Below are 24781 nucleotides of genomic sequence, written 5' to 3'. Positions count from 1 at the left end.
CCAATGGGGAGAAACTAAACTTCAGTAATTTTTCAGGGTCACTACCTTGTCTATTTTTTTTTACTGCTTCTCGAAATGAAAAACATAAGTCTGTCATAGAAGCAGCATCAATACACAATGAAGAAATACTAATTTAACCTTTTGTGTTCTTTCAGACAGCTGAACCTTAAAAAAGTTCTTGTTAATGGTGGGTATTTGGAATATAAGGTAGATACCCAGCATCTTAAAGAAAATGGGGGTCAGAAGATTTGCATTCTAGCACTGGATGAAGCTGGAAGAGTAAGTTGTGTCCCTAGAAATCATAATTATATAGCAAGTTGTATGCTGATTAATGAAACTTGAAACATAAGAAGTTAATAGGAGAAAATCATTCATAGACAATACACAATTTATTTCTGTAGAGCTGCTAGTGATTTTTTTTGTTTGTTTGTTTTAAAAGGGCTATGGGACGACTACCAAAGTTATGTACAATAATTTATATTGAAATCTGTGAACATCTAACGGCTTTGTGAAGGTGTAAACTTTACTTTTACATAGATAAGTGGTTATATAGCATTTCTGGCCTGTTTTATTTTGTTGTGGGTTTTTTTTTTTCCCATCTCTTCTCTCACCCCACCTACTCAGTCACCTTTACACCCTCCAGAAATAATGTAAGAAGGAGTCTCAACTTGGAAGTTTTAGAGCCTTTGCTGAAAAGCAGCTCTTCTGTAGATGAGATGTCCCTTTTATTGTTGAAAAGTTGCAGCTAAACCTGGTGAATGGCTTAGTAGTTAGTTAAGTGCAGACTCTGTGTTGAATTAGAAGTGGAATACTATGGCAGATTTATTGGTTCCTTCCCTCATTATTTTACAGAGTAGCAGTTTAGAGGACCCTTCCAAAAACCAGCCTTTTCTAGATCCACTCACTGGGTCATCTAAACCTTCAGTGCCATCTAGTGGTGTTTACAAAAAGATTTTGTTACTGAAATGCTGCCTTTTTAAAGAATCTTAAAAATCTAAGCTTGTATATCAAAATAAAGAGGAGTGTGGGTATTTCCTTGCATTTGAATGAATTATGTTTTGGGATGATCTTATCCGTTTATTAGGTCATTAGTTGTCTTGGGGATTGTAAACTTCCAGTTCAATATTTCTTCCGGTGAAGTTTAGCCTCTAGAATCTGTCATATTGGTCATGCCCCTTCAACATCTTTAGGACACTGCTTTAGCAGTAATACTGGAAAATGCAGAGATCTTTAGTGTTTTTAGAAATGATAAATTACTGAGTGAGGAGTGGGATGGGATCTTAATACTTCTGTTGCCTGAATCAGCGCTTCCTGGTCTGGGTTGATTGTACTCTCTTTAAGAGAGCACAGTTTAGCCTAGAAAAGAGAAGGCTCGTGGGGGATCTTCTCAAAGTATATACGTGAAGATGTAAAGAAGGTGGAGCCAGGCTCTTCTCAGTGGTGCCCAGTGACAGAACCAGAGGCAGTGGGCACAAAATGAAACAAAGGAAGCTCAGATCTGAATATCAGGAGGACTTTTTCACAGTTCCAAAACCATAGCTGGTACAGAGAAACTTGAGGGTTTTTGTCAAACAGTTAACAATTCTAAATTTTTGGTGTGCTAGTTCTGAGTTTTGCCCGATTTATAAAGAAACCGGTTGGAAAAATCTATAAATTAAGAACTAGATTGAACTTATTTCTTTGCTTCATGATACCTTGTGCTGTCCTTGTTGAAAAGTCAGTGAAAACTGTCCTTAGAGGACTGCTCTGGAGATGTTTGACTATTCAGAGAAGCTTTTCAAATGTCCTTCAAGGGCAAATGGATCTTGATATCATAATAGATCTTCCCTGTTTTACTTGTGGGTTCTTTGTAATAGATGCTCATAATTTTGAAGAATGTCTTTCTCCTTCTATATGATATATGCAACTTTGAGACGATCTGTTCTTGTGTTTAAAAAAAGTAGCATGTAATATAAAACTGCTTTTATATGACATTTAGGTTTCCCCTTTCTCTGGTTTAAAAAAAGTAGCATGTAATATAAAACTGCTTTTATATGACACTAAGATTTCCCCTTTCTCTGAAAAAAAAATGCTATTATAGGTGTTTTGTTGGAAGTCATCTAACAACTCCATGAAGCAGTGTCGCTGGGTGTACGGCCGGCAAGTCTTCATGTCCGATGTGGCTTTAAATAGGAATGAAATAATGTTTGTCACACAGGACGGGGAAGCCTTTACAGGGAAGTGGCTGGAAGAAGGGAAGAAAATGTCAGAAAAGAAAGGTTAGCTGTGATTTCTTTTTAAAGTACTTCAGATCAATATAGAAGTTTAATCGAGTCTTTATGGACTCTAACAGTATTATGTGGTGAGGTTGTTCTTTCCTCTGTGGCTGATGGAGGTGGCATTGACCACTGCTGTTCTCTTTCCTCAATAATACTAAGATTTACTTACTCTGCAGCCTTCAGGTGGAGATTCCCAGGAAGAAAAGTACTTCTGAAGAGTAATAGTAGCACTATAAGCAACAGAGGGAGAGCTGCTGGTTTTTTTGGAAAGGTTTTAGTGAATGTGGCAAATGGTGTGTGCATATTCAGTTACCCAATTCTTGAAAAATAATCCAGTGTTTGGAGAATATCACTTTTTTTTTTCAATGATATTTTTTTCAGTTTGGGTATAATTTAAACAGATGTAATATTGAGTTTGAAGGCAATTGTATTTTATCTGCTGTAATTGATATGACAGGAAAAGAAAACAATCTTGCATTGTTGTACACTGATGAACAGCTTCTTTCGTTCCACGAGAGGTTGCACTGAATGTTAGGTGGAGGGTCTTCCCTTACATGGAGAAGTGGCAAAACACTTCACAAGAAATTCTGGATGAAGCCACTCCAATATGTAATGTGAAGTCTTATTCTTAAAACATTTTCCTGCATTTCAGTTAAGTGAGCTGAAATCTTCAGCACAATTTAGCCTTACTCTGACTTACAGAAGTCATAAACTTTGCCTTTTTTGTTGTATCAGTTGCATTTTAATTAGCTGGACCTTCCTGTGTCTTTTCTCAATTTTTTTTTTTTTTATTTTTAACCAGAACTTCTGTCGAGTCTTCAGAATCCTTCCTGTGATGTGTCCTGTGAACACGATACAAACAGCGTGTATGAAAGAATTCGACTCCAGAAGCTTACTTTTGTCCACCGAGCTGTTAGTATTGCCACCGATCCTAATGGCTGCAATTTTGCTGTTTTACAGTCAGATCCTAAAACAAGGTATATTTAAAACATCAGTAACTGTAGTTTTTCCTTTTTTTACAGTCAGATCCTAAAACAAGGTATATTTACAACATCAACAACTGTAGTTTTTCCCTTTTTTTCTTTTTGTGTGTGTGTTATTGCAGTTAAATTATTCTGCTTTTCAAAATGATGTTTTAGCTCATAACAGAAGTCACAGTAAATGTGGTTATCCCTGCTGCTAAAGAATAGCACTTGTTAGTAAACAACAATGATGTTTTAGCTCATAACAGAAGTCACAATAAATGTGGTTATCCCTGCTAAACCAGTCTGTTGAAATTACTCAAAGACTTCAGCTTATATATTTGCAAAATTACTACAGATAGTCTTAATGTTTTATCTAAAGTTTTTTAAGGCAAGCATTTGCAATGTATTTCCTAACACACTCTGAGCTTTAAATACTGTAGAGATTCACCCCTTCAGTAATCACCAGTGATTGCTTTTAAATAAACCTAAAAAGTGGATCTTTGTTTGGAAAAAGTCAATAAGTAGAATACTAAACCATGTTCCTTGCACTCTTGTAATAGTTTCCAGTATAGCTGATAAATATTTGCTTATTGCTTTGGATTGTAATATGAAATACAGCAAACGTTTTCTATGTTTTCTTGGTGGAAAAATGAAATGAAGATGAAGTAGTTCTGGATAAAACGTATTTACTGGCTACGTTATGAAGACAAAGTGCTATATTTGATAATGTGAAGCTAGACAGGTCTTCTGTATGTTTTTTAGTTGCTTAAATATCACGTTGCTAGTTCTTTCTGTAAAGAATAGGAGTAGAAATACTGAGTAATCCACCAACGTAAGAAAAAAACCTAAACAAGCCAAATGGAAACACCCTCACCCTCTTCATTAAGAATACTGTGTAAAATTTATGGAGCTTGTCAATGGTGGTGTTTTTTGATGGATCTCATTTTGTTCTAGTCTCTATGAAATTCCAAGTGTGTCGTTATCAAGTTTTGGCGAGGATTTTGGCAAACTGTTAGACGAGACAGATGAAATGGACAGCATCCACGACGTGACTTTTCAGATTGGCACCAGAACTTACCCCGTGCACAAATACATCTTGGCCGCGCGCTCCGACTTCTTCAAGAAGCTCTTTGTTTCCAGTGACAACCAGTTGGACACCCCAGACGTCTACCGTAAAGATGAAGATGCTGTTGGATGTGACTTGTATGTCATAGAGAAAGTTCACCCCGATCTGTTTGCCTACCTTCTGCAGTTCATATACACTGACACTTGCGATCTCCTGACTCAGGGTTTTAAACCCAAAATCCTGCATAAAGGAAAATCGGAAGAATATCAAGACACTTTGATTTCTAACCTGAGCAAAATGAGTTTTGATGAAAACGTTAACGGAAAGTCTGCGTTTGAGATTTATAGAAATAATCAAGTGCAAGTTATAAATGAGAAACAGAAGAGCAAAGCTAAAAAAGGCAAAGTTGCTGGGGAAGAAGCGAACCTCATAAAAATGTTGCAAAGTGCTGCGAGGAAGTTTGGACTCAGCAATTTAAGTGGAAGGTGGGTGAAAAGAAATGCATTTATATTCTGGGAAGCTCTTCACAGAGTGCATTTATGTAAGCCAATCTAACTTTAGTTGTTGCTAAAAAGTTGGGGTTGATAAATTTGCCTTTTTTTTTGCTTCTTTTATTGTTTGTAAGTATAAAAGTTTATGACACACGCCAGGCCATCTCTTTAAAGCAGTATCAGTTTGTTCTGATGCTCTTTGCTAAGAGAAAGTGTGTATGACCTTTACAAATAATGTTCATAGGATGATTATATACTTAAAGCATCATTTTTGAATAGGCTTCTGTATGATGGAAATGTGCTGGTGGACCTTCTTGTGTCCTAGAACCTCTTGGGACAGTTGTATTTAAAACATTTGTCCTGTGTATCTTCTAAGGCATGAGCTCTCCGAGAGTGATGCAAACCATCTGACTTTCCAGAATGAACTGTCATAAAACATCAATACTCATAAAACATAAATACTCATTTTGTTAGAGAAAGCTGATCTAATTGAGTTTTGGATTGATGAATTTCTATGCTGTGGTCCGATTTTTAACCAGAACTTCTGTCGAGTCTTCAGAATTCTTCCTGTGATGTGTCCTGTGAGCACGATACAAACAGCGTGTATGAAAGAATTCGACTCCAGAAGCTTACTTTTGTCCACCGAGCTGTTAGTATTGCCACCGATCCTAATGGCTGCAATTTTGCTGTTTTACAGTCAGATCCTAAAACAAGGTATATTTACAACATCAACAACTGTAGTTTTTCCCTTTTTTTCTTTTTGTGTGTGTGTTATTGCAGTTAAATTATTCTGCTTTTCAAAATGATGTTTTAGCTCATAACAGAAGTCACAGTAAATGTGGTTATCCCTGCTGCTAAAGAATAGCACTTGTTAGTAAACAACTCTGTTGAAATTACTCAAAGACTTCAGCTTATATATTTGCAAAATTACTACAGATAGTCTTAATGTTTTATCTAAAGTTTTTTAAGGCAAGCATTTGCAATGTATTTCCTAACACACTCTGAGCTTTAAATACTGTAGAGATTCACCCCTTCAGTAATCACCAGTGATTGCTTTTAAATAAACCTAAAAAGTGGATCTTTGTTTGGAAAAAGTCAATAAGTAGAATACTAAACCATGTTCCTTGCACTCTTGTAATAGTTTCCAGTATAGCTGATAAATATTTGCTTATTGCTTTGGATTGTAATATGAAATACAGCAAACGTTTTCTATGTTTTCTTGGTGGAAAAATGAAATGAAGATGAAGTAGTTCTGGATAAAACGTATTTACTGGCTACGTTATGAAGACAAAGTGCTATATTTGATAATGTGAAGCTAGACAGGTCTTCTGTATGTTTTTTAGTTGCTTAAATATCACGTTGCTAGTTCTTTCTGTAAAGAATAGGAGTAGAAATACTGAGTAATCCACCAACGTAAGAAAAAAACCTAAACAAGCCAAATGGAAACACCCTCACCCTCTTCATTAAGAATACTGTGTAAAATTTATGGAGCTTGTCAATGGTGGTGTTTTTTGATGGATCTCATTTTGTTCTAGTCTCTATGAAATTCCAAGTGTGTCGTTATCAAGTTTTGGCGAGGATTTTGGCAAACTGTTAGACGAGACAGATGAAATGGACAGCATCCACGACGTGACTTTTCAGATTGGCACCAGAACTTACCCCGTGCACAAATACATCTTGGCCGCGCGCTCCGACTTCTTCAAGAAGCTCTTTGTTTCCAGTGACAACCAGTTGGACACCCCAGACGTCTACCGTAAAGATGAAGATGCTGTTGGATGTGACTTGTATGTCATAGAGAAAGTTCACCCCGATCTGTTTGCCTACCTTCTGCAGTTCATATACACTGACACTTGCGATCTCCTGACTCAGGGTTTTAAACCCAAAATCCTGCATAAAGGAAAATCGGAAGAATATCAAGACACTTTGATTTCTAACCTGAGCAAAATGAGTTTTGATGAAAACGTTAACGGAAAGTCTGCGTTTGAGATTTATAGAAATAATCAAGTGCAAGTTATAAATGAGAAACAGAAGAGCAAAGCTAAAAAAGGCAAAGTTGCTGGGGAAGAAGCGAACCTCATAAAAATGTTGCAAAGTGCTGCGAGGAAGTTTGGACTCAGCAATTTAAGTGGAAGGTGGGTGAAAAGAAATGCATTTATATTCTGGGAAGCTCTTCACAGAGTGCATTTATGTAAGCCAATCTAACTTTAGTTGTTGCTAAAAAGTTGGGGTTGATAAATTTGCCTTTTTTTTTGCTTCTTTTATTGTTTGTAAGTATAAAAGTTTATGACACACGCCAGGCCATCTCTTTAAAGCAGTATCAGTTTGTTCTGATGCTCTTTGCTAAGAGAAAGTGTGTATGACCTTTACAAATAATGTTCATAGGATGATTATATACTTAAAGCATCATTTTTGAATGGGCTTCTATATGATGGAAATGTGCTGTTGGACCTTCTTGTGTCCTAGAACCTCTTGGACAGTTTTATTTAAAACATTTGTCCTGTGTATCTTCTAAGGCATGAGCTCTCTGATGCAAACCATCTGATTTTCCAGAATGAACTGTCATAAAACATCAATACTCATAAGACATCAGTACTCATTTTGTTAGAGACAGCTGATCTAATTGAGTTTTGGATTGATGAATTTCTATGCTGTGGTCTGTAGTCTACCATTTTTTTTTCTGTTGACAATTAACACATTTAACGTAAAACTACACATCACAAAGTTAAATTCCTCTGCAACTGATGCATTTTTAATTTTACGTGATGAACCTAATGGAATTGAGACCAAATGTTTCTGTAGAACTGTATTACTCGTGTTTTTTGGTGGGTTTTTTTCCTGCATTTGTCTTTTACCTTCAAAGGAGGGAACGAACTTTTTCAGTTACATTTTGCATCTCCAGTGAAGATTTTCAAGTAACAGGTGACCTTTTCTAGTTTTCTGTGCTGAGTCATTTCAATCTTCTTTCGTATTCACAATCCGAGCCCACTGAAGTGCTGTTACTTTGTGAGACTGTTCTTTCTAATGTTTTGAACTGTCTACTAATTGTATTACTTATTACTACTGTTAATAATTTGCAGGTTGGATGGAGTCAGGTTAGAAAATGGAAAAATTAATGTTGTCAACAAGAAGAATGGGAACAAACCGAAGTTAAATCAGAAGAAATGGTAAACTCTTTAAATCAAGCTTCCCCTACCCCCACCATCTTCCTTTTACACCATCTCTTTATCTTTTAAGTGTAGGTTAAGGTTGACCAGCTGTATTTGAACTTCTGGTGCACAGTTATCTCTTCCACAGTAACTCATGTTTGTAAGGTCTCTGTGGATGCTTATAGGCTGATGTGTGAATTGGGAATCTGGGCTAGATTACGTAGGGTGTAGTTTTACTTTTTTCTTTGCTGTACATTAGTGTGTTCTGTGGGTTAACTGAGTTGTAGAATACTAATGCCAGGAGAAATATTGTGGGTAACCCAGTCAAAACCAGTTTGACTTCTGCAAATATGCTTGCTCTGACAAGAAGATGACATGTATTGGAAATAAGAAAATATATATAACACTTTTAATAATAATTTTATAATAATATTTTTTTCTAATTAAGAAAAATCTCTGGAGTATCAAAGTGATACTTTATCAAAGTGATGCTTATTTATTAATTTCATGGGTGTGATTGGGTTATTCGTGCTCAAAGGCTTGGATAGTCTTTTTACGTAGTAAAAGCTACATTGCCTAAAAATAGCTTTTTCACAGAATTTGGATTACTTCACTCTTAAAATGCTTTGTCAAAGCTTATAATAGCCACTATTTTAAAAGAAATAACTAGCTTAACATAGATCCTTTGACTAAAATTAGCCCTAATTAATTTATTTGGCCATAGCAGTTTTGAAATAGTAATTGACCATGTTTTGAAGGAAATACTTCGGGTGGAATTTTGAGAGCTCGTCTTTGGACAAAAAAGTCTCTCTTGAATTTCTTCCTGTCCTTTTAGCTTCATTTCATATATTATTTTTACAGTTCAGGTGTGTTTTATTTTGAAGGATAAATCCTAATCTGCTAAAGTAAGCATTTATTTGTAGATTTTACAATGTGTAGCTGTTCTGAACAGTCATGGTTCTGATCCTGTTAAATCTTTTCTAGTTCATACCTCTGTGATGTGACCCTGAAATCTTTAGATGGAAAGGAATTCCCATGTCATAAGTGTGTCCTTTGTGCAAGACTTGGTATGTGTGCATATTTATACATATATATAAAAAAATATACACCGTATTGTCTATTTTAATTGAAATTTTACTGCATCTTGAACTGAAATGCCTTTCTTTGCAGATTATTTTCACAGCATGTTAAGCAGCTCGTGGATTGAGGTAAGCTTGCCAATAAACATGTGTGGTGCTATGTTTTGTTGCATCAAATAAGGGACAGCTTTATGAACTGTCATAAAACATCAATACTCATAAAACATAAATACTCATTTTGTTAGAGAATTTCAGTTTTTCCTAGAATTACATACCCTGAGTACTAGGGAAAAGGAAAGGTTGGATTCTTGGATCTCATTTCCAAGAAAAAAAAATAACTGCACATTTTTGGTTACTCTATACTTATACTATTGAGATTATTACATTTATTACTCTCATTTAATTCACAATGTATGTCAAAGGAAATTAAGTATTGTTTTAGAGGTTTATTTTGAGCTAGCTCATTTATTTATGGAAGCTGCTGGACTCTTCTTATGGGATACTGCTTTGGGTGATTTTTCATTTTTTCTGTAAAAGATCTTACAATTTAAATAGTATGCAGAATGGAATAGCTTTTCATATGTCCTGAGTGAAATATACAGCAGAACTGAGAGTCACTGTGTAGACTCTCTAATTGACTTTTAATGAAATAGAGGATATTTCTCCTGGTTCCTCTTTGCTACCCTGCTATTTGAATTTGCTCTTCGATGCCCTGGATGTTCCTGGACATCATCATTTCACTAAACACCTCTCTTAAAGTATGTGAATACTATTGAGGATGTTTGTTGAAGGGGAGGCGTAAAACTACACATCACAAAGTTAAATTCCCCTTTAACTGATGCATTTTTAATGTTACGTGATGAAACTACATAATGTTATGTGATGGAATTAAGACCAAATGTCTCTGTAGAACTGTATTACTCGTGTTTTTGGTGGGGTTTTTTTTCCTGCATTTGTCCTTTACTTTCAAAGGAGGGAACAAACTTTTTCAGGGCAGTTTTCTTAACTGTATTTTTTGCAAATGTTAAAATTAATCAGCAAAGACGTGAAGCTGCTGCTAAAACTCAGTTACTTTAACATGGAAATTTTACTTGGTGCTTTCCTTTTAAAAAGTGCATTGCTTTGTAATCTACCAGCAGCCCTCCTGTGTCTTCACCATCCCATTCATAACCTTCCTTTGATGAATTTGGGTGCTAAAGAAGACTGTGGTGAAATGTGCATCTCTTCCAAACGAGCCTTTGCTCAGCTAATTGCCTGGTAGCCATATATATAACTCCTAAACCTTGTGATATTGCACTTCGGCCTTAACTATGCTGTAGAATCATCAAATGGTTTGGGTTGGAAGGGATCTTAAAGATCATTGAGTTCCAACCCTCCTGCCATGGGCAAGGACACCTCCCACTAGACCAGGTTGCTCAAAGCCTATCTAAGATTTCATCTAAGATAATAAATAAGATAATGAAGATCTGGGAAGAATGTCAGTTACATTTTGCATCTCCAGTGAAGATTTTCAAGTAACAGCTGACCTTTTCTAGTTTTCTGTGCTGAGTTATTTCAGTCTTCTTTCATATTCACAATCCGAGCCCCTGAAGTGCTGTTACTTTGTGAGACTGTTCTTTCTAATGTTTTGAACTGTCTACTAATTCTATTACTTATTACTACTGTTAATAATTTGCAGGTTGGATGGAGTCAGGTTAGAAAATGGAAAAATTAATGTTGTCAACAAGAAGAATGGGAACAAACCGAAGTTAAATCAGAAGAAATGGTAAACTCTTTAAATCAAGCTTCCCCTACCCCCACCATCTTCCTTTTACACCATCTCTTTATCTTTTAAGTGTAGGTTAAGGTTGACCAGCTGTATTTTAACTTCTGGTGCACAGTTATCTCTTCCACAGTAACTCATGTTTGTAAGGTCTCTGTGGATGCTTATAGGCTGATGTGTGAATTGGGAATCTGGGCTAGATTACGTAGGGTGTAGTTTTACTTTTTTCTTTGCTGTACATTAGTGTGTTCTGTGGGTTAACTGAGTTGTAGAATACTAATGCCAGGAGAAATATTGTGGGTAACCCAGTCAAAACCAGTTTGACTTCTGCAAATATGCTTGCTCTGACAAGAAGATGACATGTATTGGAAATAAGAAAATATATATAACACTTTTAATAATAATTTTATAATAATATTTTTTTCTAATTAAGAAAAATCTCTGGAGTATCAAAGTGATACTTTATCAAAGTGATGCTTATTTATTAATTTCATGGGTGTGATTGGGTTATTCGTGCTCAAAGGCTTGGATAGTCTTTTTACGTAGTAAAAGCTACATTGCCTAAAAATAGCTTTTTCACAGAATTTGGATTACTTCACTCTTAAAATGCTTTGTCAAAGCTTATAATAGCCACTATTTTAAAAGAAATAACTAGCTTAACATAGATCCTTTGACTAAAATTAGCCCTAATTAATTTATTTGGCCATAGCAGTTTTGAAATAGTAATTGACCATGTTTTGAAGGAAATACTTCGGGTGGAATTTTGAGAGCTCGTCTTTGGACAAAAAAGTCTCTCTTGAATTTCTTCCTGTCCTTTTAGCTTCATTTCATATATTATTTTTACAGTTCAGGTGTGTTTTATTTTGAAGGATAAATCCTAATCTGCTAAAGTAAGCATTTATTTGTAGATTTTACAATGTGTAGCTGTTCTGAACAGTCATGGTTCTGATCCTGTTAAATCTTTTCTAGTTCATACCTCTGTGATGTGACCCTGAAATCTTTAGATGGAAAGGAATTCCCATGTCATAAGTGTGTCCTTTGTGCAAGACTTGGTATGTGTGCATATTTATACATATATATAAAAAAATATACACCGTATTGTCTATTTTAATTGAAATTTTACTGCATCTTGAACTGAAATGCCTTTCTTTGCAGATTATTTTCACAGCATGTTAAGCAGCTCGTGGATTGAGGTAAGCTTGCCAATAAACATGTGTGGTGGTATGTTTTGTTGCATCAAATAAGTGACAGCTTTTCAGTTTTTCCTAGAATTACATACCCTGAATACTAAGGAAAAGGAAAGGTTGAATTCTTGGATCTCATTTGCAAGAAAAAAAAATAACTGCACATTTTTGGTTACTCTATACTTATACTATTGAGATTATTACATTTATTACTCTCATTTAATTCACAATGTATGTCAAAGGAAATTAAGTATTGTTTTAGAGGTTTATTTTGAGCTAGCTCATTTATTTATGGAAGCTGCTGGACTCCTCTTATGGGATACTGCTTTGGGTGATTTTTCATTTTTTCTGTAAAAGATCTTACAATTTAAATAGTATGCAGAATGGAATAGCTTTTCATATGTCCTGAGTGAAATATACAGCAGAACTGAGAGTCACTGTGTAGACTCTCTAATTGACTTTTAATGAAATAGAGGATATTTCTCCTGGTTCCTCTTTGCTACCCTGCTATTTGAATTTGCTATTCGATGCCCTGGATGTTCCTGGACATCATCATTTCACTAAACACCTCTCTTAAAGTATGTGAATACTATTGAGGATGTTTGTTGAAGGGGAGGAAAGGTGTAAATGGAGAAGTGTTTTTCAGAGACTAAAAGCTGAAGGAGCACGCAAGAGTTTTCTCAATTTTCCCATTTTTGTAGCAATATGTAAATCTAAGAACCTGGCAAAGCACTGGCAGTTCCTCTGCTGCGTAACAGGAACTTTACCTGTCCTCTTAAATTACTGCCCTGCCTCATCCTCAGTCATCCATGAGGAAACATATCCGAAGCACTGTGAGACAAGTGATTGATAGATTATTTTTTCTTTGAAGTGTCCATTTGTATCGTTGATTTCTAGATCAATTTTATGTAGTTCATAAATTAGCCATTATTTCCTAAGGAAATCTAAATCATACTAAAGTCATAAGTAAATATTTTGTGAATCGAGTGCTCCAGATGTTGTGTAAAAATCTTAATATCTGTAAGAGGTTTTTAAACTTTGGGTAGGAAATAACATCAGCACCACTAATGTTCTAAAGCAAAAGAAATACTTTAGTGTAAAGCTTTGCTTTGGTACCACCTGAAATAACCCAAAGTTGTTAAGTAGTGATGCTGCATAAACTTGAATGGTGACAAATACATGGTTTAAAGGCTAGAGTTTACTTATTCAAAAGCTTTGCCTTAATGGTTTAGATGGTCCTTCAAATGGAGGGTTTGCTGAGGACCTTGGTTTTGGAGGGATTAACAGTAATGGCTACTTTCATTTTATTCTTGTGTGGGAATTTGGGATTTCCCTGGATCTTTTGCCCTGAAAGGGAAGCAGTTCACTACTTCCGTGATTCCGGGATTCCTGTAGTTCTGCTTTTAAACAGTTGAGGATAAAATAATATAATCAAGGAGGATTATTAGAGAAGATGCTCAAACTGATGAAACACTGAGCTGTTTCATGGATATTTATTCAGAAGTTTGGGCAGATATTAATTGCTTTGTTACAATCAATTACTAACGTAAGAATTTGAACACATTTTGTCCAAATGCTTAAATAATTGTTTAAGTTTGAAAATGTGACCCTCAGTCACTTGCTAAATAAAATTCTTGTGCAGATATTAATTGCTTTGTTACAATCAATTACTAACGTAAGAATTTGAACACATTTTGTCCAAATGCTTAAATAATTGTTTAAGTTTGAAAATGTGACCCTCAGTCTGAGTCACTTGCTAAATAAAATTGTTGGCTTAATTTTGTAGTCAGCTTCTTTTACTGGTATTCTTTGTTTGTTTGTTTCTAAAATCCTTTTGCCTTTTAGGCTTCCTGTTGTTCAGCTCTGGAGATGCCGATCCATTCTGACATACTACAGATCATTGTAGATTACCTGTACACAGATGAAGCTCTTGCTATAAAAGGTGCCATTAATATATTTTCAACTCAGCTGTAGCTTCTGCAGTTTTTATATTTTTAAAACAGAAAATCAATGTTTAATATGCTCATGTTTAAGTTTTATGTAGAAAATCTAAATTTATGTGACACTTGAACTGCAGATTGCCTCTTCCTTCCTTCTCTTGTTTCAAAAAGTGACTGTGCTCTTTTAAGTTATTCCTTGTGCTGTGAATATCCCACCTAAATTTGCAAAGCAATTACATTTGTCCTTTGGTAAAATCTCCTTGAAGCTCTACATGTTATAGTGGCTTTGACTTGCCCACAGCGTTTACATCCTGCTTTGTTTTCCAGATTCTCAGAATGTGGAATTCATATGTAATGTTCTTGTGGTAGCAGATCAACTTCTTATATCCAGACTCAAAGAAATCTGTGAAGTAGCCATTGCAGAAAAACGTGAGTTCTTCTACTTGTATTATAAAGGGTTAGAGAATAAAAAGTGATGGTTTTTTTAGATGTTAATGTTGTTTTCTATTTCAGCACAGAACTACTTGCTTAAATTCCTTTGCTCTAATTAACCTTTTCCTGTTCATTGCATAGCTCTTAATAATTGATTCTTTAGTCTGGGTGATGTTCTAGGTTAGCATAATTATCCATTCTTTTTGCAAGGTTGTCTTCATCTCATGTTCTCTAATGAAAAGAAAAGCCCTCCCACCCCCAACCACTACTACAAATAAGCCAAACTTTTACAAAACCTTCATTTCATTGAATTCAAACTTTTTGTCTTTAAAACATGATGAAATGTGTTCTGTGTTTCTATTTCTGTCCTTGTATTTAGTTCTACTAGTTCTTCTGTTGTTGGTTTGAGATGGTGCTGTTTCTATATGGCTGTGAAGGTCTCTCTTCTAGAAGACACTAAGTGTTGGTACTTACCTTCATACAAGAAGTCAGCAAGAAATTTTTGCTTACCATTTCTTAGTGACTTCCATTTTTTATTCTCTTTCCAGCCCTCTACTCCTTCACTCTCCCTTTTCTTTTTTTTCATCTTCCCTGCTAAGGGAATACTTGGAGCTTTAAGAACTGTTTATGTTGTATGTGAAACGTGCTATTTTTAACTTTCTTTTTCGCTGCTACAAAGTTATATGGAGCTTGCTATAGATTATGGCTGTTTGAACATTAGTGTTTCTTCTAGGAATGGAGAAGTATGTGATATATTTCAATAACTAGATCATGCCCTTCAGCATCTTAAATCCTGCCACGTGGTTTTGCGGCACGTTATCCGATTTATTTTGTTGTTTTTCTTCTTTGCAGTTACTTTGAAGAATGCTGCCGAGCTGCTGGAATTCTCAGCAATGTATAATGCTGAGCAGTTAAAACTCTCCTGTTTGCAGTTCATAGGACTCAACATGGCAGCTTTGCTGGAGGCAAGGTATGGAAGAACATGAACATATTCATGCTCTAGCTGTTCAATTCAAACATCTCTAAAAGGCAAAAGGGTTGGAAGAGCTAATGGGAGCAGTTAAATGTTAACATGCAACTGAATGCTGCTAGTTTAAAGGGAGGCTTATTTTTGCCAAAGAGGGAGAGAGAAATGAGTTAACTCTCTGTACATATTGTACCAGTTCTATAGTACAATGCTCTGTGTTACGGTTTGTTATGAAGAGCTTGAATTCAGGGGAAATAACCCTCCTGAATTCAGTGGGCTTTGAAATTAGGTCTGAGCTTATTTCAGTTTTTATATTGTTTTTGAAGATGCGTAAAACTGCTGGGTTTTTTATTGTTTGTTTATCTTTTTTTTTTTAAACCATTATAGTTACTATGCAAATAAAATTTATTTTAAGTAGGTTTATTGGAAAATGCACCAGCTACAAAAAGAATGGGCCTGCCTTCTCATACTCTCTTTGCTTTAACTGTCTGCAGTGAGGGCTTAAGAAATTGATTAATTACTTTTGCTTTCCATAATGATTCAGCTGGGGTTCTAAGAAGTTGAAGGTGTGCTCTGACCTTCCTTCTCTTGATGTTTTCAGACAGGGCTTCAGGTTACTTCCAGAGTACATATCACCTTCTCAGAGCAAGACTTATCAGCACTGATCAAACTTCTTTCTAACAAAGACTTTAACTTCCCAAAAAACAACACAACTCAACCAGATAAAAACCCCCTCATCTTTATTATTGGTCCACTCCATCCACTCCCAGGCTTTTTTGTCACACTTCCTTTTACCTATAGAAATTCTTCAAGATCTGAGCCAGCTTCATTACTGTGTGACACAACTGCTCTACTCTTGTATCAGACACAGGAATCCATTCATATTTACAATCTTCCTCCTCTCAACTTTCTAAACATTTTAACCTTGGATTTTGAAGAGAAGAGTAAAAACCTTATAACGTTGTCCTAAGTAGTATAAGCCTGGAAATGCCACACAACATTCTTACTACAAATAAGAATGTATCTGAATAGATCTGAATTTTAGTGAAAATTTGGAACACTCATTACTGGGTAGCAAGACTTTTAATTTGAGACACCCAAGGCATTTAGAACTTAAGACAGCTTTATGCAAAGAAGGCTACTTATGTGAGCAAAACAGTTCTGTTGAGTAAAGTTTGTTGATGTAGTATTACTTTTTGGTATGAATAGCAAGGGATATTGTGGCTGAGTCTTATAGAAGAATTTACTTAGACTTGGAGTGTTAGATACACATCAGGAAGACTAGAAAGTGTGCAGAAATAGGTAAAATAATGACCAGTTCGTGGTAACTTAACTGTATATATAGGCTGTGGCCTTACATAAAGGTAGGCTGTCAGGAATATTGTGGGTTTAATCCTACTTTATAACAGTGGCATTGACTAGTTTAGATTTTGTGTTCAATTTCTTCCTTCTGACTCTGTGATCACCATGAGTAGGTAATAATGCCTGTAGGTGAGATTTGTCTAAAACGTTAATTTGAATTTTTCATTAATGTGATGTATTTCTTTTAAGCTGGTAAAATAAATTTATATTTATTTTTTTAGGACTCTGGATGTCTTAAGTGATGAAGTTGTAAAGGATCTTTCTGTTTATTACAGGAAAATGGTAAGTGGTACAATTTGGGTGTAAGCTGATTAGGTTTAAGATGAGAACAGATGAGTAATAAATACATACCTGCAGGGTCTGTAGATGACAGGCTGAATGTGGAACATCTGACTCAAAAGCTAAGGTTAGCTCCTGCTATTATCACTCTCCTGGAGCTCATATTTCATTATTCACTGCTGCAACAGTAGTGTGTCCTTTAAGTTCATTAATTATACACATTAAATATTCTGTAATTAACAATTATCACATGAAAAACCAAAGCACAACCTATGGAAAAGAACATTTGCTACTTGAAAGGAGGAGAAAGCAAGGAGAAAGCAAATTAGACTTCTCCAGTGTAAAGGTCAGGGTGATCATATGGATCTTAAAAGCAGTAAGAAAAGGAATGTGAAAGCTGGACTTTAATGCAAAGGAGAAAACCAAGGCACATTATCATCCAGTGTTCTTTAACTGTACAGTAGTAAAAGATTAATGTTTGCAAAACCTTGAAGCATTTTGGGTTTTATCAGGAGTTACAGGCAGCTGAAATGTGCATCCTGAGTCTGTCACTTAAAATAATCTTCCTGCTGTTTTGCTTGAAGATGTAATTTAAGTTTACAAGTTGGTTAAATAATCAATTACTTGATCTGTAAAAGTTTTTCAAATGACAGTCACTTTTGGACCTTTTACAAGAGACCATCTATTTGCTAGCATACAACTTAAGAGAAACTTAATGTAATGACATTTACAACTACAGATTCCAGCTATGGTCAGAAGAGTAATTACTCCATATCCAGATGGACCTGATATAAGTTCTTTTGAGCCTGAAGATGGAGAGAACTTTGTCTTTCTAAGGGAAGAAATGAATGCAGAACAAAATTCTCAGTAAGTATTTATTTTTTATCAACATTTTTAACTTGGCTGAGCTGTATATGGCATTTATCCCTGTTTGGATGGTGCCTGACTCCCTTTGGGTTCGGAATAGAAATATTAAGAAAAAGAAGAAATGGAGATTTCAAAGACTGTTCTCAGTTTTCTGACATATTTTGAAATGTTACAGAAACTGCTTTTTTCAAATTATAAGTAGCATGTGAGTAAAGGCAGCAAAACAAGCATGTGCAGTAACGTCTGGGTGTTGTACATGTGATGAGAGTACCTGGGCTTGATGAGACCAACTGTAGAGTGAAGAATAAGGAAAAATCAAAAGAGAAAAAAATCAGACTTTATTGTACTGTAGATCTGTACAGAAAATTGTGGTAATCTACATTTCTTTAATGTTAAACAGAATTGTCAGGCAAAATAGGAAGTTTTGTGGCATGAGGTTTTTAATCTGTCAGTTTAAAGTGGCTACTCTCTGGCTGTAGAATAGCAAAACAAGCGACCTGTGTTTTAAAAAGGGTCAGAAAATGTGATCCAGACAACTGTAGATCAGGTAGTTCGGTTTTGTGGACTTTGTCTTTGAAGATTTATTCTGAAGACGTCGAGGTGAGAGCAGTAGAATCTGTAAAGCCTTGTCAGACTGACTTCATGTGCTGTTTTTCTCTGGCGAGCAAATAATACAATTACAACTGCTTTGTTTTTTTGGTCTGTTTTTCAAACTGGAGAAATGGACTGGGCCATCACAGCTATGAAAAGTTAATTTGCTAGGGTGGCTTGGTAACATTTTTTCCAACACAGGCAGTGAAATCTGATGTCCCTGTGCAGATGGGACCTCGCCTGCAGTACTGTGTACTGTTCTGAGCACTTGTGTCAAAAAAAGTTATGGTAAATGAACTAGTACAGATAAGGAGTAGCAGATCAGAGGAACTGAGAGCTTATTTTGTATTGGATATCAAGCCTTTCAGTGTTTTTAGGTACTTGACGATAGCCTTTAGGGAATAGGGCAGTCCAAGGACTGAAAAAAAAACCCAAACCAACCATTCTAAGGTTACAGTAGTGATGCAGGGATGAATAAGTACATATGTAGTTATTCCACAAAAAAGCTTCTCCCAGAAGCTTTTTGAAATAGGGCTACTGTAGCTGTGATTCATATAATTCTGAATTTCTACCAGTCTTGTTAAAAGGAAAGATGCCTTTTATTTGATCCCACTCTTCCTAGTATCATATATAGTAACCCATGACATTTTGGTAACATGACCACATACCTGTCTTATTGTAGAGGTAGATCATCTCGGTGGCAATATTTGTGTTGGGGAAAAATGAGTGGAGTTTGTTGAACTTCACTAATTTAGGAGAAATCAGAAGACACTTGGATGTAGTTGGCTTTATATCTGTTGCTGTGATGTGTAACAGGTTTCATCTGGCCTAGGTGGCAGTGCCAGCTTATGCTGCTGCTCTATCTTCTCAACAGAAGTCTTAGTGCAGGGTGCTAGACCAGAGACTAGATCTAGACTGGAAAGAGTTTTTTCTCTTCCTCCTGGATGTTTTTTTTTTTCCCCACAAATCATTTTTCTAACTAATTGTGCCAGTGCATAAGCAGAACAGGAACAAGTGGTGACAGTCAGAGGGACCAGGAATTACTGCTTGAAGTACAGCCGTTTTTTCTCTTCCTCCTGGATGTTTTTTTTCCCCCCCACAAATCATTTTTCTAATTAATTGTGCCAGTGCATAAGCAGAGCAGGAACAAGTGGTAAGTGACAGTCGGAGGGACCAGGAATTACTGCTTGAAATACAACTGTTGCTGCTGACTGAAAAACTTGACGTTGACACTGAGAATTTTGAGGCTTAATTTCTTTGGTTGAATCCATCTCGGGGTCTTTGTTTTTAACAGGGAAGCCCTTTTCAAAAAAGCAAAAAATAAAGCAAAAAAGAAGCCACGGAAACGGTCTGACAGCTCCGGAGGATATAATCTGTCAGATATTATTCAGAGTCCAGCTTCTACAGGTCAGTGGGAAAGAGGTATAAAAACAGAACCTAAAGTTTAATATGCAAAGCAAGTTGATGTCTGTACTTCAGTAAGGAAATCTTGCAAAAGTTATTTATTTTCTAGTGAATATCATAGTTGAATTTAAATAGGGAATTCTTATCATTTGAAAGCATGTTTGTCTTATTGAGCTTGTGCCCAAAATTCAGATTCTGTAAAAGCATGTATTTTATCAAATAAACTTAATGGACAGTTTCCCATGTGGTTTTAAAAAGTGGAACATTTCTGCTGATGTGTTTTTTGTTTGGTTGGGTTTTTTTTCTGGAATATAAAAAATAAATTAGTTGGTGTTTATTGGAAAGATGGTAGAAGCCTTCATCTTCAGCAGAAAAGTGTCAGTGTTCCTTCCTAAAACTGTGTATTGTGAGACAGAGAAAGAAAAGTGGAAGTCATCTTATTCTGAAAAAATATTCAAGTTATTCTTAAACTTGCTTATACTTATTCCAGTCTAGAATACTGGACTAGGGAAAATTCTGGTTATTTTGTATTCATCATATGGAGTGAATAACTTTTGGGGGTTTTTTTAAGCATTGTTTAGTCCAGCTCTTGTGATTTAATAGTTCTACTCTCTGTCTTCTTATTTCTTAGGCTCAGTAAAACTGGATAAAACTAACTCTGTAGAATCACTTCCAGACCTCTTAACATCTGACTCGGAAGGTAGTTACGCAGGAGTGAGTAGCCCCAGAGACTTGCAGTCCCCTGATTTCACAAAAGGATTTCATCCAGAGAAGACTGAGGTTGGATCTCTTTGTTCTTAGCAATTTGTTTGTGTTTATCTAGTTCATCAAAAGCAGAGTTTGTGTTGTGGATTGTTTCTGACAAACTGTTGTCCTTAAATGGAGTAGACAACTTTAAGTAGTTACTGTTTGTCTGATAAAGCAAATAAGAATGAGTATTCCTTATTAAGTCTTCTAAGGGTGTTCATGTGGTATCGTAATAAGAATTTTTATATATGCAGTGTCCAGAAAATTTCAAACTGAAAGAGCAATTATGTAAAGTCTTTATCTACTTAATTTAAAATGCAAAAGCAAATCTAAAGTTCAGAAGCCAAGAAACAAAAACAGAAGCCAGAAAACTCCAGGAAAATCCTGCTGTTCTTTGAGTACAGTAGTTGGACAGAAGTATGGTCCAGGATAACTGAGATAAGTGGCAAAGAGAAATAAGTTTGAGAGAAATGTGCCTATTTCAAGTGTTAAAGCTTTAAAAACGAATCTCTTTGAGTGAATTCTCCGCTATAAAGATGCATGTTTGGACTTAAATGATTCAGGGTGAACTGTGAAAATAAAAGTACAATTAGCAGACGGGTCAGGCATTCACTACATTATTGCTATTTTTGAGGTAGCCTTTAAAATCTTTTCACTGTAGTGTCATTCAAGTTGTTTGTAGGATCATGTTTATGGTGGGTTTTTTTTTTCCTAAATGAAAAAACGTGAGAATATTAATTCAACATTTTCCTGTCTTTTTTTTTTAGATGAAGGACAAAGCGTGCAGTCAGGGTATGAAACCCTCTCCACCTCACAAGGAGTTGAAGTCATACAAGGGCTCACCAGCACTGACACAGTCTGTCCCACAGTCCATTCCCAGTGCTAGAAACAATTCTGCCAGCTCTCCCAATTGGGTAGCAACCAGTTTCAGGTGGAGTAACTGCTGTGGTGCCTACATAACTTTTAATCACTGTTCTACACTTTGAAATGTAGAACACACTTCAAAATGATCATATATTACTTGACATGTGAACTAAAGATTTTGATAGTTTAATACAACTGGTATTTTTTTAATTATTCTTTGAGAAAACCAATTGTTAGATACATTTTTTTTTTTTTTTTTTTTCTTAAGTGCTACCAGTCTGGACTTCTAATATGTTTTTTTTTTCTTTTTTAGAAGGTCTACCTGGTTAACACTTTGTAAAATACTTGGCATTTTTTTTGTAGAATCAGACCATGCCTGAAGCCATTAGAAGCACCATTGTACTTTGACATTTTTAAGACATGCCTTTTAGACTTAAACAGTCTGTGAAAATCAAGGCCACAGGTTTAACTGATGCAGTAATAAAAAAGATTGATTATTTAATTCATGTGTATTTCTCTGGAAGATTAAAATCAGGTCACTTACGAAGAGGAAACAGATTCCTAAAGTTGGAGAATATTACTAGTGTTTGTACAGTGCTCCAACTTTGCAAAGAGTGTTCTGTTTGCCATGTGAAATAACTTTAATCCTGTTCTTCAAAGAAAGATCTTATTCAACCTTCACGAAAGAGCTGTGAGTGATGAGTCTCCAGTACTTAGCATGAGCAGTTGACTGCTAAATAAGTATCCTGCATTTAGGTATCTAATTTTTTTTAAAGTAATCATAGTTCACATCTTTTTGTTTCATAGTATAATGAGTCCTGAAAGTATTTTTATAGCATGCACTTAAATATGTATGTATTTATAAAAGTTTTGTCAGAAACATTCTATTTGAGGTTTGCCATAATTGAGGAAACAGACATAAATTATACATCCGGTTCCCAATCTTATATATGATTTAGAGAATTTCAGTGAAGGCTGGAACTGTGGAATGTAAGTAAAAATGACCGCCTTGTGAGGTAACTTTTTATGTTTTCATTTAGCCCTGCCAGCCCTCCTGCTATGGACCTAAGAACCATCATGGAGATTGAAGAAAGCATGCAGAAATGTGGAACCATGCCAAAGGCAAATTCAGGGTTGGTAAAAAACCAATATCTATAAAAGAAAAGCGTGACTGGGCTATTATGAATTTACTTAGCGGTTCAGGCAGTTCAGAGTTCAAAACAAGCAGGAGAAAAGTTGTCCTGTTTGTTTTTGAACGACTTAGTTTACTTCAGTTCATGATAGTGTTTTTCTGGGAGCATACAAAATGTATCCCTTTATTTTACTTTATAGTAAAGTTTGGTCAGCTACTGCAAAAGCACGTCTTAGCTGTTGAAATGTGAAACAGTGAGCTAGTATCTGAAATCAGTGGCCTGCTCTGCTGAGCTTTCCTGTTTCCAACCAAAAAAAGAACTAATTCTTGTCACTAGCACTTCGGGAATTACTTGTGGACAAGGACTGTAGTTGATCCTGAAGTTTATTTCTTGTCCCACATTCTCTGACGTCCCCCAGCACCCGTGTGTTGATACTGAGAATTCTTCCTCAGCAAGTGTGGTTCTTGCTTGGAGGACCATCCCAAAGACACAAGGAGATAAAAGTACATTTTCAGGAGGCAGTGGATTAAACCTCATGTTTTTTAACTGGTGATCCATGGAAGAGAACTGGAGATGACTTTCATGACCTTTGGAAAGTAGTGTTCTTTTAAAGGAGAGCTAGGACAGAAGTCCTGGAGCCTAGGAAAGGGTTGCTAGCTAGGGAGATTCAGAAGCTGTGACCAAAACTGCCAAGACTGAAGAATCCAAATAACATAGAAAGAAAATTATTACAAATAGAAAAAAAAAATCTATATTATGGTGTATACATTTCTTATGCATGGATATTTTTGGTTTAAGGGAGCTAAGCTTCTGGCAGTCTCTAAAATGTCACAAAATTAGAAAATAGTCTTCATCTGGTGCTATTCCACCTCTTTTGGAGACTTGAATCCTGCTCTGCATGTTTTCATTTGTAGATGTCTGTGTGAAAAATAGTTTTCTGATGCTTTTCTTTCTGTCACTCTTGATATTCATTGAACTTCCTTTTGCTCCCCAACCATCCAACCCTTCCCTCCCACCCCGACTTCTACTGCCCCCCAACCTATACTCCCCTTCTGCTGTTCCTGACGAAGTATTTTGGTCTAGGAAAGAAGTATTTCTCAGTTTAATTTGTAAGATTAAAGGTGAGTCGTCTCAAAGGCCATTGTCTTACATCTCTCTTTGCCATAACAATTCACAGCAGAATGGCGTCTCATGGCATCAAGCTTTCTCAGAAGCAAAGGAAGATGATTGCCCTGGCAGCAAAAGATAATGGAGCAATAACTGGCAGCACAGAACCTACTGCATTAATAACCACACCACCCCCGCCTACAAAAGTTGCAAAACTAGGGAATGCATGGTATGGTATAAATCAAATATCCCTTCTTTTTCTTTGGGGGGTTTTTACAGTGATTAGTCTCTTAAATGGAGTTTCTTAAATAAAAATGGTCTAGGTTCTGCTCACTAAAAAGCCTGGCACTGAACTGTTTGTATCTACATTTGGTAGTAATCTAGAAATTCAAAGGGGGCAGGGAAATGGAGCGGTTGCAGTTTAACAGTTCTTTGAAATTTTGCTATGGTGAGTCAGAGGACTGCATCCCATCTGGTTCCTGCCTGTGTGTGATGTGGTATTTACAGATGGTATCAAAGTGAAGTCTAGAAAAAGAAGGTTGAGCACGAGCTTTGAAACTTAGTCAGGAAGACGTTATTGAAAACCATTATGAATGTGTTGTTTGTTTTTTTTTTTTTCTCTGTCAAAAACAGAGGGGGGAAAGGGCTAGAATGACTTTGGGGTAGAGCAAAAATAGATGTAAATTATAGATAACAAAGTTACCTTGGTGGCTAGGAGCTGGAGGGAGTGATGGATGCTGCTAAGAATTCTTATGCTGGAAGGACACATGATGGGTTTAAAATTACTTCTAATGCTGATTGCCCACAATCTAAATGTTCAAGTTTAATATCACTGTATCAAATAGAAAAATGGTTTACCATCTGTTCAATGAACTAGGGTCATAACATCGAATGTAATGAGGCGCTCGCCCAATTCCTGCTTTGTTCTTTGTGTTTACAGTTGGCATTGGATGAAAGCATAAAGGCATAAATGCAAAAGTTGCAAGCTGTGTAAATTTAATGAGTTTAATTGTTACAGATTAAATACCTATGTGCATTCTGGGCAGTTCTGCTCCTTTTCCTCTTCGAGAAGGTCTAGACTTGAAGCGCCTTTAGATTTATTTGAGATTCTACAAGGTCTGTTGCTACGCTCTTATC

General features: G+C 35.9%; 1 protein-coding gene across 3 annotated transcripts in view; it reads left to right on the top strand.

Moving 5' to 3' along the window:
- The window catches only part of IBTK (inhibitor of Bruton tyrosine kinase), a 60921-nt gene that overhangs the window by 26606 nt on the left and 9534 nt on the right, over nt 1–24781 (top strand). Inside the window, exons 10-26 of one of the 3 annotated variants that reach the window (XM_014958525.1) lie at nt 156–279; nt 2081–2258; nt 5320–5494; nt 6316–6912; nt 7858–7944; nt 8911–8993; nt 11923–11960; nt 13797–13893; nt 14219–14320; nt 15176–15293; nt 16874–16934; nt 17671–17798; nt 19684–19796; nt 20425–20573; nt 21308–21471; nt 22445–22537; nt 23718–23873. In XM_014958525.1, coding sequence (XP_014814011.1) covers nt 156–279; nt 2081–2258; nt 5320–5494; nt 6316–6912; nt 7858–7944; nt 8911–8993; nt 11923–11960; nt 13797–13893; nt 14219–14320; nt 15176–15293; nt 16874–16934; nt 17671–17798; nt 19684–19796; nt 20425–20573; nt 21308–21471; nt 22445–22537; nt 23718–23873 — 2463 coding nt within the window. Of the gene's footprint in view, nt 1–155; nt 280–2080; nt 2259–5319; nt 5495–6315; nt 6913–7857; nt 7945–8910; nt 8994–9096; nt 9135–11922; nt 11961–13796; nt 13894–14218; nt 14321–15175; nt 15294–16873; nt 16935–17670; nt 17799–19683; nt 19797–20424; nt 20574–21307; nt 21472–22444; nt 22538–23714; nt 23874–24781 lie in introns of all 3 variants that reach the window. The other 2 variants (XM_014958523.1, XM_014958526.1) reach the window with 2 other exon arrangements.

This window comes from Calidris pugnax, unplaced genomic scaffold (assembly GCF_001431845.1).
Source record: "Calidris pugnax isolate Ruff unplaced genomic scaffold, ASM143184v1 scaffold251, whole genome shotgun sequence".
Taxonomy (NCBI): domain Eukaryota; kingdom Metazoa; phylum Chordata; class Aves; order Charadriiformes; family Scolopacidae; genus Calidris; species Calidris pugnax.
The sequence above is the reverse complement of the archived record's forward strand: the minus strand, read 5'-3'. Positions and strand labels throughout refer to the sequence as shown.